The 16,603-nt window shown below is 39.2% G+C and overlaps 1 protein-coding gene across 4 annotated transcripts in view; it reads right to left on the minus strand.

Moving 5' to 3' along the window:
* PTPRB (protein tyrosine phosphatase receptor type B) overlaps window positions 1-16,603 on the minus strand; it is a 118,710-nt gene that overhangs the window by 43,572 nt on the left and 58,535 nt on the right. For all 4 annotated transcript variants that reach the window (XM_015063617.3, XM_015063616.3, XM_027071254.2 and 1 more), the window contains 5 exons: window positions 14,369-14,632; window positions 8,037-8,300; window positions 7,230-7,493; window positions 6,204-6,467; window positions 3,740-4,009 (listed from right to left, as the gene is read on the minus strand). In XM_015063617.3, the coding sequence (XP_014919103.2) occupies window positions 3,740-4,009; window positions 6,204-6,467; window positions 7,230-7,493; window positions 8,037-8,300; window positions 14,369-14,632 (1,326 nt within the window). The remainder of the gene's footprint in view (window positions 1-3,739; window positions 4,010-6,203; window positions 6,468-7,229; window positions 7,494-8,036; window positions 8,301-14,368; window positions 14,633-16,603) is intronic.

Here is a 16,603-nt window from a genome sequence, read left to right on the forward strand (position 1 = left end):
TAACTGGGAAATTATCTACAAATATCTTTTTTGGATATAAAATAAATGTTAATCTGACCTGTGTGACTAAATGTTTTTCTTTCTTTCTTTTTAAATTTTATTTGAGAGAGAGAGAGAGAAAGAGAGAGAGAGAGAGAGAGAGAGAGAGAGCATGAATAGGAGAGAGGGGCAGAAAGAGAGGGAGAGATAATCTACGTGGGGCTCAATCCTACAATCCTGGGATCATGACCTGAGCTGAAACTAAGAGTAGGATGCCCAACTGAGCCATCCGGGTGCCCCAAGTCTAAATGTTTTTCTAATAATAAGAGCTAGATAAGAAATAAACTATCTCTGAATGCCATTTGAAAGCTAAGGAATGGCAAACGGAAGTAAGGGCAGCGGGGAGGGAAGAGAAGTGGGAAAGAAAGAGAAAAGCAGACAGAAGGAGGAGATTTGAGTCAGGGATATGGGAAAGAGATGCAAGAGGAAAAGCCAAAACCATTAAACAAATAGTAATGGGGCACCTGGATGGCTCAGTTATTAAGCATCCGGCTTAGGTCATGACCTCACGGTTCATGGGATCGAGTCCCGCACGGGGCTCTGCACTGGCAGGCTCTCTCTCTCTCTCAAAATAAAAAAATAAACTTAAAAAAGCAGTCTTAAAAATTATTTACATTGGGATTTTACGACCCTTTCGGTCTTCAGTGGTACCTGTTGGCAAAATGATCAAGAGCCACCAGAAATGACCTGCTTCCAAACTGTTCGCACAGGTGCTGCCTAATTCCACGGATGCCAGTGGAAACAGGACACCTGCCTCAGTCTCTTCTGGGTTCTTCTCCCTCCAGTCTAAACACTTCCTCTTTTATTTTCTCCCTCTCCCTGTGCCAGATCCCTGAAAGTTGATGTTTCCCATCATTCCATCCTCTGTCCCCTTCCTACTCCATAACACTGGCTAAACAACCAACCTCATTCACTTCATGGATTGCTATGACTAAATGTTTACGTCCCCTCCACCTCAAATTCTTATGTTGGAACCTAACCGCCAAAGTGATGGTACCAAGGGCTGCAGTTATTGGGAGGTGATTAGGTCATGAGAGTGGAGTCCTCATGAATGGGATCAGTGCCCTTATAAAAGAGACCCCAGAGAGCTCTCTCGTCCTTCTACCATGTGAGGACACAACAAGAAAATGCCATCTATGAACCAGAAAATGGGACCCTACCACACATCAAATCTGCGGGTGCCTTGATCTTGGACTTCCAGCCTTGAGAATTGTGAGAAATACAGGTTTGTGGTTTAAGCCACCCAATTTGTGGTATTTTTGTTATAGCAGTCTGAACAGACTAAGGCATGTATTTAATTAGAATTTTTGTCCAAATATTTATCTCCAGCTCACTTTTCTGAGCTTGGGCCATATTTTCTATTACCGATGATCATCTCTCACTGCAAGCCATTCGGACATTTCAAACTCAGTACAAAACTGAATCCTGTCTCTTTCTCCTTGACACTGCTCCCCCGTTCCTCTTATCTCAATTAATGGCATCATCTTCTTCCAGATACCCCCGGTAGAAATTCTGGAATTTTCTGTTCCTCCTCCTGTACTCTACTCAGACACCAAGTGGCCATCTTATCTAATTAAGAAGTTATTTCTTGACTGTATCTACTTTTCTTCACCAGGGCCCCTGTGTTAGTTCAGCTTTTGACCCTTATCATTTCTATAACTGCAGTCATCTTATGACCCCAGTTACCTTTCGGCCACATCACCCCACTTTGTTCTCACTCACTCCGCTCCAACTATTCTGGCCTCTTTACTGGTCCAACAGGCCAGACACACTCCTGCTTCAGGATCTTTGCCTTAGCTCTTTGCTCTGCTTAGGGATATTCTTCCCCCAAATGCCTGCATAACCCTTTTTCTCATTTCTTTCAGACTTTTATTCAAATATCACCTTCTCAACAAAACCTGTGAGGACTGTGCTATCTAAAATTGTAAGCCTCGGGGCACCTGGGTGGCTCAGTTGGTTAAGCGTCAGACTTCGGCTCAGGTCATGATCTCAGGGTTTGTGGGTTCGAGCCCTACGTCAGGCTCTGTGCTGACAGCTCACAGCCTGGAGCCTGCTTTGGATTCTGTGTCTCCCTCCCTCTCTCTCTGCCTCTCCCCTGCTCGCACACACACACTCTCTCTCTCAAAAATAAATAGACATTAAAAAATTTTTAAATTGCAAGCCTCTAACACTCGTTAATCCCACTTTCCTGTTTTACTTTTTGGGATTCACCACCATCTAATCTACTATATTTTTTACTTATTTATTTTGTTTACTGCCTTTCTTTTCTACTAGAATGTAAGCTTCATGACCAGCAGGCTTTGTTTTACTCGCTTCTGGGTAGCCAGCATTTAGAAAGGTGCCTAGCACACAGTTGGTGCTCAATGACAAATGAATCAATGAATGAGTCTCTTCTCCATTCAACCTATCTATCCCCGATTGCCATCTGATTTATCTTCTTTAAGGTACAAATTTTTATTACAAAGCACTCACTGTCTGGCTGAAAACCCTGTATTGTCTCCTCACTGCTTATAAGATGAAAAATAACCCCCTGAGGAAGACATGCCAGGCGCTCTCTAATCTGGCCCCAATCTGCCTTTCCAGCCTCACCTCTCTATCATGCCACCCACACTTCATCCATCCATTGCTTCTCACTGCTCCTTCTCACACCTCCCTGTCTTGGCACAGGACAGTCTGTCTGTACATGGTTTCCTTTTACCTTCTCTCCACACGCAGAATTGTTTCATCCTTCATGACACTACTGAAACGTCAGTTTTACGAGGACCTCCCAATTCTACCTGTCCTCCATGCTCCTCCTGGTATTGGACATTCCTTTCTTCTATATAATCCTTATCACAAGTATTGTCATCACAAATATCACAAAGTAGTGTCATCCTTTGTCTATGTGTCTGTCTATCCCACCAGTCAGCCAGCTCTTCCGGGACAAAGCATGCTTAATTCATCTTTTCATCTCTGTCAGCATCACCCCCCCCTTTCATATCTAGCTCCTTCGTAAGTAATCAATTAGACCAGTGTTGTTGTCTGAATAATGACCCCCCAAGATGTCCATGTCCAAATCCCCAGAACCTGTGAACATGTTATCTTATGTGGCAAAGGGGACTGTATACCTGTGATTAAGTTACACATCTTGAGGCAGGGAGCTTATCTTGGATTGTCCAGGTGGTGACTCACAAGAGTCCTTAAAATATGGAGGAGGGACGCAGAAGAGTAAAGAAAGAGATATGGTGACATACACCAAGGTTGGAACAATGCCATTGTTGGAAGGAGGACATGAGCCAGGGAATCTGAGTGGCCTCTAGAAGCTGAAGAGGCCAAGGAGAGCTTCTCCCCTAAAGTCTCCAGGAGAAACACAGCCCTGCTGATACCCGATGCCTTAATTTTAGCCCCATTAGACCCACTTTCAGTTTGTGACCCCCCAGAGCTACAAGATAAAAAAATCTGTGTTGCTTTAAGCCGCCAAGTTGGCGGTAACTTATTGCAGCGGCAGTAGGTTTTAACACTATATCTGAACTGGCGTGGGGTAGGCTGAAACCTGTGCAGAGAGGCTGGCTGACAGGGAAGTGGTAAATCATGGTGAATGTTCCCACTGTGTCAAGAAACAGACATCATCTTCCTGTGTTGCTTCATCTCTCCGACCCTTCGGTTCTGAAGGAATAGCACACAGGGAGAGATCTGGTATGAAACAAGCCATGCGGATTACCTGTTCGGCCTTCAGTTTGGGCTTCTTTGCTGAAGAGACCTCCACTGACAGTTAAGATCCGAATCTTGTACTTTGTTCCCGGTGTTAGGTCTTCAAATTTGTGCTGCGTGGTGGAGGCTGGCTCTGACGTGTTACTCAGAAGGATCCCATTTTCATTTAGAAGCAGGATCTCGTATCTTTCTGCCACACCAACAGCCTTTTGCCAACTTACGGTTAAGGAATGACTGCTGTATGCATTGTTTGCAACTATTCCCTGGACAGATGCTGGAACTGCAAAGAAAGAAGAGAAGCAATGGCCGTCAGGTTCCCTCACTTAGGGTAAACCGGCTGAGAAACCAATGGAGAAAAACTGTCCTAAATCAACTGTGGGTAGAAGACGATGCTACCAGTTCACTTGTGTTGCACCTACACTCCCTGTGTGTGCCCTCAGGAGAGAGCACTTCTTGGCCTGAATTATCTGTACACCTGCTTTGGGTCTCCATTCTTTTCGCTGAATTAAGACAGGATCTTGAAGTCAAACAAGTAGAAAAATTAGTGAAAGTGACACTGATAAATATGCAGTGATTCATATTTATGTATCTAGAAAGTGGAAGATGCTGAACACATTTACATTCAGTGAATATAGTTTGGATGGCTGAATTATGTTTAGACTTTCATTCCCAAGATTAACTCAAGTCAAAGCTCTGAGCCTTCACCTAAGCAGTAGCATATAATGATTTTTTTTTTTGTTTTACTATGGCTCCTGATGTGAAAGGCAAAATAGTATTATTTTGAATAATATTTTCTGTCCTAGGCTCATATATTTTTTTTTTCTCGTTCTACATAATCTTAAGAGATCTCATCCACTCCCATGGTTTGAATTGTTACCCATATGGTGACGACTCCCAAATTTAAACTTGCAGTTCAGATCTCTCTTCTATTTTTGCAAATGACATCTCTCCCTGCATGTTCCATCCAATTCTCATGAGGCCCAAATTGGACTCCTCAGCTCCCTCCTCATAACCTCTTTCTTGTCCTTTGTTTCTCTTGGTCCAAGCCGGAAATGTGGGTTGTCACTCTGATCCTTCTACATATATAATCAAACATGGGTCTTGTAATTTCTAAGTCCTAAATCTTATATCTCTTTCATCTATCCACTTCTCTCCCTTCTCTATCCACTACTACTCCCCTAGGACAACATCATCCCTCACATTAGTGATCAGTCCCCTTGCTTCCTCGCCTCCCACACTATGTGTGACATATTCTCACAGCACCCCCATGTGGATGGCCCTTCAATGGTTCTCCATAATTCTAAACATCTTAACAAGGCACACAAGGCCCTTCAAAATTTGGTCCATCTACTTACTTGGCCACATGGTTCATCTTTAGTCTAGCATACCACATAGTGTGTAGGTGCTTAAATGTGCCATACTTTCTCTCACCTTCAGGCCTTTGTTTTTTTCGGCTGGAACCAAGTCAATATATGTGTCACCAGTATGACTCTTAGTGTCTATTTAGATGTTACCTTTTCCTGGAAGCCTTCTCCGACTCTTCATGTTTGCTCCTAACACACCTCATTATGATTTTTATTTTAGAACTTGTGCTGTAATTGTCTTTTTATTTCTCTGTCTCTTTCACTAGATCATAAGCTTCTTGAGGTTGGGGCTCTATCTTGCTACAGAATTCCCATTTTCTAGCATAGTGCTTAACATATGGTTGGAGATATACATATATGAAATAGAGACATAGTAGGGCACAGTACAGAAGCCCAGGCCCCACAGCTAAACAAGTGGTTATGAGAATGGAAGATGTATTGTATCCCAGTATAGAGGGTATAAGGTTTGGAGCCAGACAGACTTAGATTTGAATTATAGCTCTTGGTCTTATTACTTATATACTTGATAATGTTTTATAAACTTTCTGAGCCCTATTTTCATCTGTAAGATGAAAATAATGATCTCTGTCTTCTAGTGTGACTTGAGATAATTTTAAATGCCTGGCATACAGCAGGTGCTTATAGCTTATTTTTGTTTTATAAGTAATATATTAACAGTAATATTAATATAAATAGGCACATTATTCCTTCATTTGCTACTTGTTCTTGTAACAAATGAAGTAAATGGCATAGGTGTTCATTAAAAAAAATAATTTTGAGAAAGGGGTAAACTTTACAGAAAAGGGTAAATATTTACAGGTAGTTAATGTAAATAGTTCTAAGTGTCTATTTGTTAAAATTAAAGTTTTTATATCCTTTAGCACATATGCAAATGTATTCAAAAGATTTGGTTCCTAATTACCTTTCATTTGTTTTGAAGATCTCTATTAAGAAAGAAAAATGCAAAAAAAAAAGTATGAGAAAGACTCTTGAAACCACATTCAATTGTAGCTTTGAATTTGGTTAGTTTTGATTTGTGAATAGCTAAGTAAGTCCATCTGTTGTCCCATTATGGATAAAATTTGGCTTTTTTTCCAAGCGGGCACTCACCTGTCTGCCCAACGGCGTCTATCTGGTTCCTTAGGGACCCACTGACCGAGGCAATTACAATCTGGTACTGTTCCCCGGCCACCAGTCTATGGAATGTGTGCTCAGAGACGTGCTTGGAGATAGTCTGAGACTCCACCTTTTGATTCTGTCTGAATGCTGACACGGTGTAAGAATCAACATCGCCCCCACCAGGAGTCCAGTTGACTGTCAGGCTGTCTGTCGCCCCATTGGAAGAAATGTGAATATTTTTGACAGTGCTTGGAACTAAAAAGGAAAATAAATTTAAAAGTCATCACTTAGAGAATGAACTGTGGAAATTGTCAGCCAAAATTTTCATGCTTCTTATATTTTGGCACTTACTAAAAGAACTTGCTTGGATTTTTCTGCCTGAATTGAAGCGATAGAGGAAGTTTAGGGGGACATGGAAACCAGTGAGTAGAAATGAAGAATGCCAGTAGTAGAGCGAGGGGTTAGTAACATTGCCTTGGTTCAGGTCTTGGTTTTCTCATTTACTAGCTGTGGGACTGTAGGCAAGTTACTTAACCCTCTGTAAGTCTCAGTTTCTTCATCAGAAAAATGGCAATGTTAGTAATTGTAACCAGCCCACAGAGTTGTGAGGATTGAACAAAAATGTACATGTTAAGTTCTTTACTGTGGGTCTGGCTCAAGGTAAACTGTCAATAAATGTCAACTATCATAACAACACTCCTAACAAAGTTCCAAAGAAAGGATACCCAACCAACAGAGTTTTTTTTTTTTTTTTTTTTTAATTTATATGCCTTACAAGCACCAGCTAGTCACATAAATCCAATGCTATTTGCTGTTTCTCTGAAAGCCTTTTTTCGTTTTACCCTGTGTTGTACTTTAGTTAATCCAGATTGGACAACATCGTTGTCACCATCAAGATAACCTCACTTCTTGCCATCTCCTTCTTACCCTAAAATCCTCATCCCAAATGCCTGGCTACCCAACATGCTAAATACACCACCACAACTACTCAGGTTCAAGAGCCACATTTGAAATTACCTGTGAAGCCCTCAATGAAGGCTGACTGCTGTACATCTCCACTGATGGTCAAGACAAGGATTTTATACTGGCGCCCTGGGGTCAGGGAGGTGAATCGATACTCAGTTGCAGTATTTACAAGGTGAAAAGGTGGAAATACTTTCATATCATTGAACAGCAGTTGGATCTCATATTGGTCAACATCCCCGTCAGCTCGTGACCAAGTCACCAGAAGGTCCTCAGTGCTCCTATTCCGCAATGTTAGATCCCTCACGGGCTCTGGGACTAGAGAGGAATAGAGAAGACACTTCAGGAATGTGACTGATTAAAGTTTACCTACACAATAATTTATGAATCACATTCAAGGAACTGGCAAACATCTCTTCCCCAAATAAACCACTTGAATTACTTCATGCATAATTAAATTAAATAAAAAAATTGGAAGCAACTATTAAAATTATAATTTTTTTCCTGACATAAATCTTATATGTAAATGTTGGTAGAATATAATTATAAAATGAATTATGACCTCAATCATAAGATAAAAAAAGATGTCTAGAACTTTAAATGCCACAACGCAAGAGGACAAGGAAGAGAAATGGGACATTTGGCCTTCTTGCTTCCCGACTATGCTTGCTTTTATCTACCAATAAATATTCTGTAATCATAGGCCATCGCTTGGCCGAATGCTGTTAGCTCCAAGTAAGACTTACTGGGAATGTAATTTACTGATCAGTAAGCAGAGAAAATGCAAGGCTCATATATTTTATTGACTCGATGACCTTCAAGTCCCAACCAGCTACCAGATTTTGCGATCTTTCCACTTACTTGTTCTTCCATTCCCTTGTTCACTGGCTTCATATTGTCCACTTCTTGTACTAACAGTAACACTGTACAACCGTCCAGGGACTAACTTAACAAATACACACTCGTTTTCAGCCTTGGGAATGCTTTTGGTTTGAATGAAGTTGTTTTTGTTTTTAATGGTGACTTCATAGTGATCAAAATCTCCAGTAGCATGTAGCCAGGATACCTTTAAATAGTCACTCCTGGCTGAGTTGCTAACACTGACTCCCTGGACCTTGTCAGGCACTGAAAAAGAGAACAGAGAAGTACTAAAGATATAGTGATTCTAAGTGAGTAATTGATCACAGATGACAACCTGAAACAGTAAAGGTAAGTGAGTAGATTTTTATTGTGGGCATTGAAAACAAAAGTTTTAGACCTTCAGATCACACGTTTCCAGAGGGGAAAGACTGTTACACTACACAATGTGTCTGGCCTACACAAAATGTCAGGTACAAGACTGAACATTAAAAATGATAACTGATGATTAATATGAATTGATGGTGATATTAATAATTCTAACATACCTGTTGACTCAAGATGTAATAAAAAGTTACAAAGAAGAATACAAATAATCCAAAAGAAAAATGGAACAAGAGGAAACACATAATTAATACATGAAGAGATGTCTAACATCACTGGTGATCAAATCAAGACCATGGCAAAATACCCTATAATTTTATGGCAAAATTTAAAAACCCAATAGGACCTGGGATGAGAGAGGATCCTCAACCACAGGAGAGTGGATGAATGCACTGGTATATATACACACTGACATTATATAACAGTCATAACTAATTACTTTCTAACTCAAAATGTAAAAATATGGATTTTTGTGCCTTTAACATCAAAACACAAAATATAAGTGAATGTTATCAATATAATATAAGTCCCAAGAGATTACATACTGCATAAAATAACCTTTTATTTTATTTTATTTTTTTTGATTTTGAGAGAGAGAGAGAGCATGAGCAAAGGAGGGGCAGAGAGAGAAGGAGAGAGAGAATCCTAAGCAGGCTCTGCCCTGTCAGTTCAGAGTCCCATCCAGGGTTCAATCCCACAAGCTGTGAAATCAAGACATGAGCTGAGATCAAGAGTCGGATGCTTAACTGACTGCGCCACCAAGGTAGCCCTAAAATAACCTTTTTAAAAATAATGTTAGGGGCGCCTTGGTGGCTCAGTCGGTTAAGTGTCCGACTTCGGCTCAGGTCATGATCTCGCAGTTTGTGAGTTCGAGCCCCGTGTCAGGCTCCGTGCTGACAGCTCAGAGCCTGGAGCCTGCTTTGGATTCTGTGTCTCCCTCTCTCTCTGCCCCTCCCCTGCTTATGCTCTGTCTCTCTCTGTCTCAAAAATAAATAAAACATTAAAAAAAATAATAATGTGAGATCCAAAGTGTTTTAACCCATAATTTTAGGACTACATAAATAAAACTGTGCAAAATGAAAGGCAAGAAGACAGATGAAAATGGGAGTTAAGATGATGGGTTACCTTTGGATGAATCAATGAGGTGGGAACCATATGACTTGATATAGGTTATTGTCAAGGTTCTAGCTTTTATTATAGGTAGTGGTTTCTTGTGTGTATTACATTATTAAAAATGACTAATTAAATACCTGAATTAAATTAGAAGCCTAAAAAATAAATAAAAGTGACAAAACATGGTTTCCTGAACCAAGAATTAAGATTAATCCAATTTTGTGCACCTGAGGTTACCCCCAATAAATATACAAAGAAACAAACAATGTGTACTTGTGGTTTTCTCTCAACCAGTCTATCAATTTATCAATCAATTGGACAAAGCCTGTGTCTAAACCTTCTCTTCCACTTTCCTTTGAAGCACGAAATGACCCAGAAATTTCAATATTTTGGCTTCTAAGCCACATTTTCCATGATGTTTCTCACACCTACCGTTGCATTTTATTATATTTTGTTGGCATATGTGTAGTGGTTAGTTTTTGTATTAGAATATATCGCTCTGCAAAAAAATAAATTAAAAAAAAAAGAATATATCTCACTGCAGATATGGAGCCAGGACAGGTATGCTTTCTTCAAGATATTTACCCAAACCAATTACAGTGTACCTAGAATTTATTCATCATAGAATAAAGGAAAAGAAATTTGGAAGTTTTTATGCACATGGGCTAAGTAAGAAAAGTCAATGACCCAGGCAATTTATTGAAGACAAAGCAACTATTACAGGAAGAAAAACCAGGTTACACACCATGCTAAGTCAATAAGGGGCTTTCCAGGTGGAATTGGAGGTAATCTGTGAGACTTGCCTTGCTGCACGATGAGATGATGTGATGCAGAATTAGAAATATTGATATTTTTACCCAAAATGTAGAACAAAAGCATTAGAAAAGGAAAAGGGCTTTGACACAATCAGCCAAAATCAACAAGACAGCAACTCAGACGTGACTCTATGTTAAACTGATTTGTTGGGGGGCAATGGCTTGCCTTGATTGACTCATTGCATCAAATCCAACTTCATGCTGGTTTAAAGAGTCAAGCAGGTGCTTTGAATAAAGGGTCATTTTTTTTTTTTTTGCATTTAAAAACAATCTTAGCAAAAGGCTTGCAGTATGAAGATCAGATGGATAGGAAACGTTCATGAGTTGACAGAGAGGGGAAGCAAGGGGTTAGTAGTTGGATGATACATCCTTTAACTCTGGTGATTTTTAGGCTCCAAGCTGATCAACATAAGACACTGACATAAGGCTGCTTCATAAATGGAAATCTACTTTTCACATCTCAGTCATTATTGTGATTTTATCACTATAATTAGGCTTTAAATCATTCGACGGTAGGGCATAGCTCTTTATATCCCCAACCAGGGCTTTCAGGGATAGCACTATGTAATGGAAATAGCGCTTGGAGCTAGGTTGAACTTGATTACTGGTTAGCAATGTGACTTTCCCTCCTGGACTTTATCACCAAATGAGATGGGATTAGATCAATCTACGGACACTTTCAATGTTAGCATCCTGTAGCAATGTAAATCAGTGGTTCTTAACCTTTTTGAGGTCACAGAAACTTCGAAAATCACACACTCTCTCCTCAAAGAAATACACATACTTTTCCTATCTGCAACGATTTCATAGACAGTTTCAGGGGTTATGACATTCCTAACCTCTACCCACGGGGCACTAAAAACTAGCCAGAGCTAAGTGATTTCTGACTGTTAATTTATTGAACATTTATTGAGTGTCTATGAGGCTCCAGACCCTTTGCTAGGTAACAGGATGAAATCAATTGTCCTGATCCTCGTGCAAAAAATGAATTTTTTTCATAGTTTTAGATTTTTGTAAGGTCTTTGAGTCCAGAAGATGATTGGCTAATTCTTGCATTCATCAACAGCAATAAAATTATAAGTTCTTATATAAGCCAGGTTTTGAAAAAAAACACGCAAAAAAAGATACGGTTCCAGACATAAAGGCAATCACAGATGGAGAGATGCAAAACACTGCAATGAATGCTAAATTTCTCCTAGAAAGAACTACTAAGAACTGAGAGGGACACATGGCACAGCATGATGGAGTTAAGTGGACAGAGGAGCAAGGGAGGAGAACCATTGTAACTTTAAGTAGTAATGCTCTATGTTCATGCTGTTGGCAAGAAAAGCAAAATAAAGATATACCAGTGAAAACTTTTGTGAGAGGTCAATAGCAGATCCTAGCAAAGGCTAATGTATCAAAAGTGATTTTGAAATTTTCGGTTTCGGTGAATGTGAATACACTTTGGTTTTGGAAACCTGACAAATTCATTTTTTTTTTTTTACAGTCTATTCTTCTAATTTCTTTTTTGTTATTATTTTTTTCCAGTTTTATTGAGAAATAACTGATATATATTACTGTATAAATTTAAGGCATATAACATGATGGTTTCATTTATAAATACTATGAAACGATTACCACAGTTGGTTCAGCTAACACCCAATCTCTCCTACAGATACAATAAAAAGAAAAGAAAGAAGAAAAGAAAAAAGGAGAAAAATTTTCTCCTTATGATGAAAACTCTTATGATTTAATCTCTTAACAATTTTCCTATAGATCATACAGTATTCACAGTCATTCATGGGGTACTTTACATCACTGGTACTTATTTACTTTATAACTGGAAGTTTGTACCTTTGGGCCATCTTCCTCTAATTTTCCCTTCCCCCACCGTCTGCCCCTGTTAAGCATAAGTCTGATCCCTTTTTCTCTGAGTTTGTTTTTGCTTTAGTTTTAGATTCTACATACAAGTTAGGTCATAGAGTATTTGTCTTTCTCTTTCTGACTTATTTCACTTAGCACAATGCTTTCAAGGTCCATCCATGTTGCTGCAAATGGTAAGATTTCTTCATTCTTATGGCTGAACACTATTCCATTGTATAGATATACCACAACTTCTTTATCCATTCATCCATTGATGGACACTTAGATTGTTTCCATGTTTTGGCTACTGTATATAATGCTGCTATGAACACAAGGGTGCAGATACCTTTTTGAGCTAGTGATTTTGTTTCCTTTGGATATATTCCCCCAAGAGGAATGGTTGGATCATGTGGTCGTTCTTAAATTTTGAGGATCTTCCATACTATTTTCCATTGTAGCTGTTATCAATTTATACTCCCAATAGTGCACAAGGGATCCCTTTTCTCATGTCCATGACTGCATTTATCTATTGTCTTTTGATGATGGCCAGAGGTAATATTGCATTGTGGCTTTAATTTGCATCTCCCTGGTGACTAGTGATGTTAACCATCTTTTCATGTATATGTTGGCCTTTGTATATCTTTCTTGGAGAAATGACTGTTCAGGTCCTTTGCCCATTTTTAAATAGAGTTATTTACTTTTTTGCTATTGAGTTGTATAAGTTATTTCTATTTTGAATATTAATGATGAATTTGATATTAACCCTGTATCAGATATGGTTTGCAAATATCTTCTCCCATTCCATAGGTTGTTTTTTCACTTTGTTGATGGCTTCTTTTGCTGTGCAGAATCTTTTAGTTTGACGTAGTCCCACTTGTTCATTTTTTATTTTGTTGCTTGTGCTTTTTATGTCATATGCAAAAAATCACCACCAAGACCCATGTCAAAAAGCTTTCTTCTTATGTTTTCTTCTAGGAGTTTTATATTTTAAGGTTTTGCATTTAAGTCTTTCATACATTTTGAGTTAATTTTTGTCAGTGGTGTAAGATATGGGTCCAGTTTCATTCTTTTACACGTGCATATCCAATTATCTCTGTATGTTTATTAAAGAGACTGTCTTTTCTACATTGAATATTCTTGACTCTCTTGCCAAAAACCCCTGACATTTTTAAATTAAACAAGTTTTTAAAAACTTTTAATGTTTGTTTTTATTTTTGAGGCGGGGGGCAAGCAGGGGAGGGGCAGAGAGAGAAGGAGACACAGAATCTGAAGTGGGCTCTACTGAGCTGTCAGCAAAGAGCCTGACACTGGGCTTGAATTCACAAACCAGGACGTCATGACCTGAGCTGAAGTTGGGCACTTAACCAACTGAGCCATCCCGGTGTTCCAAAACCCTGGCATTTTTAAATGCAAATATCAACCCATAGCTTAGCAGGAAAGATCTGACAAAATATTAATGTCAACCTTAAGCAGAAATCTCAGATGTAAGCCCCCCAAAAGCATAAGTACGTTGGGAAAATGGTAGCTGTCTAAATTTAGTTCTTTCCATCACATCGAAGACCTGGCATTCATTGCTTTTGCTAAGATTGTGCTCCTAGTCCCAGGACTATGAAAGTTCACATCTTCACCTTGTGTGAAAAAGAGTGAACAGTAGACTTTGACCAAATAGGCATTTCAGAAAGGATTTCAGGACAGATAACTTTGTAGGCTCTGGAGCCATTCAGAACTGGGGTTAAATACAGAAAGGCACTGGCTGTTTCACAAGTTAAACAGTGGAGCAAGTAGGTTATTTAACCTTTCTGAAGCTTGATTTCCTGATCTGTAAAGTGGGAATACTAACAACGACCTCAATCAGGAATTTGCAAGAATTAAGTTAGTTAACATAGCCCACTGGCTAGACACTTCTAGCAACCGAAAAGTACTCCCAGAAAACACTTGTTACTATATTTGCATATAATACGAATTCTAGCCACAAACATAGGGTTCATCTTACTTTAAAGGAAACATCTGCTCACATAAGGAATTTCCAGGGTCAGAATTTGAAGACTCTGTCACAATTCTGTGATCTCAAAAAGGCTTTAATCCGATCATTACAGAACGGTTGCAGATCTGATGCCCTGAGCCACACATAGCCAGGCAGTTCTCACAGAACCTGGATCTCCGTATATATAGCCTTACCTGTTCGCTCCTGGCTGAAGGAATGGTTTTCATACTTGCCACTCCTTGTAGTTATGGTCACATTGTAGAGGCGGCCTGGAGTAAGGGAGCTGAAGGAACATTCGCTGACAGACTTGGCAATGATGAGGGACTGAATTACCCTGCTGCCATGAGAGAGGGTCACCACATAGTTATCTACATCTCCGGGAGCCGGCAGCCAGGAGATGCTCAGGTAGTCGTTCCGACCAGAATTGTTCACCGTCACTCCACTCACACTGGATGGGACTGGGGTTTAAAAAGTGGGGGAGAAAATTTAAAAAGCAAGCACAGTCAAAAGTCTGGAGTCATCTACGACGGCCAGCAAAATACAGTGTGGACTCAGGAGATCTCAACTGATTACCTAAGAGGTCAAAGATGTGTGGGCATTTCATTTTAGCTTCTGGAAGCTGAGTGTTCTTATATCAGCAAGGCTAGCCCAAATAAAAATGCAAGGAGGTCTTTTGGGTGCCTTATAAATATATGGATGCCGCTACTGTATTTTTATGGTGTTGTTTGTAAGGTATTTTAAGTGGAGGCATTTTTAGGTGAATATGTCAGGAGGTTCCCTCTGTAGGAAAAGGAAAAAACATTAAAAATCCAAACTGCTGAATCCAATCAGCTCAAACCAAACCCATCAATAAGCAAAGATGTTTGAAGGGAAAGGTGAAGGTGGCCACAACTTTTCTAAAGAGCTTAGACTTTGGGATAGTTTTGATTTTCTTGTGATGAAATTATTTATTCCTGGGGAGTCTAATAACTAACGCGACCAAAGGGGTTGCATCTTCCCTTTATAAAGCATTTCCTGCCCTCTAGTGGCAAGAAATAAACCTAAACGTGCATCCTGAAAGCAACAAATCAGGAGGTTGACCCACCTGTGGGCAGAAAAGCTATTGTGGTGATAACGGCCATCATCATTTGCTTATTTTAATTGGGGTTAGTGCTGCAAACATTTATTGAGGACCTACTATTTGCCACATACACAAAAATGGGAAAGATGTGGATGCCTTCAAGGAGCTTCTTGGCTAGACACAGTATGCAAATTAATCATTGTGATATCGAGTGGTAATTGTACATGTATCAGAAATAAGTGTACAGTAAATAGTATTGCCAGTAGTGAATATCAGAATAAAATCCTATAGTGTATACAAACTGCACTACTGTTTTCATCATTGGTTCACTACTTTAGCTAAACATTTTCGTATAATTGTCACTAGCAGTACATCATGGACAATGGACAGGGTCCAGCTAAATGACCTCTGAGAATCCTTCTAATCTAATGTGCTCTGACTTTGTGACTTAAGCCCCAAAATTGTCTTTACACGTGCAAGCACTTGTCCATCATCAAAAATTATAAATAGCACCGTATCAAACAACTTTGCTAATGCTGTTCCATGTATATGAACATTTCCTGTACATAAAGTTGAACTTTTTAGCCACATTTATATACTGATGTCTTCCTCCCTCCCTCCCTCCCTTCCTTCATCCCTCCTTCCTTCCCCTCTTTCTTAACCTTAATGTAACAATCTGTACATCCCCTGGTTGCTCTCAAAATAATTATGCTTGTTTTTTAAAACTGCTAGAAATATTTGCAAGTACTGGCATTTTATTAGAAAAGATATAATTATCAGATGTCTTGTCAAAAATATAAATTCATGTTTATGAAAAACAGATATGAAATTTGTTTTTCCTTTAGAAAAAGAATTTTCTCAGGTTAGAATTAGATTTGTTAAGCATATCCGATATCTTGCATTTTAAATATTGTTTTTAAGAATTTTTTTAAGTTTATTTAGTTATTTTGAGAGACAGCAAGTGTGAGCAGGAGAGGGACAGAAAGAGAGGGAGAGAAAGAATCAGAAGCAGGCTGCATGCACTGTCAGCACGGAGCCCAATGTGGGGCTTGATCTCACGAACTGTGAGATCGTGACTTGAGCTGAAATCAACGGTCTGCCACTTAACTAAGCCACTCAGGCACCCCTGAATTTTAAATATTTTGCCACCTTGTCTAGGCTGAAGGTTTATTTATGTGTTTCAACTCTGTGGAAATATAAGTGAAAGAGAAAACCTTTCAATTATTTCAGCACTGACAGATCTTTCAGCAATTTGAATAGATGGTAATGACTATCCAGGCTTTAGCCACTGAATTTTTTATAATCTACTGTATACAAAATTTACTAATCCAGAAAATTTCAAAATCTCCAGTTATTATGTTTCTATAGT

The sequence above is a fragment of the Acinonyx jubatus genome, chromosome B4, assembly GCF_027475565.1.
Source record: "Acinonyx jubatus isolate Ajub_Pintada_27869175 chromosome B4, VMU_Ajub_asm_v1.0, whole genome shotgun sequence".
Lineage (NCBI taxonomy): Eukaryota > Metazoa > Chordata > Mammalia > Carnivora > Felidae > Acinonyx > Acinonyx jubatus.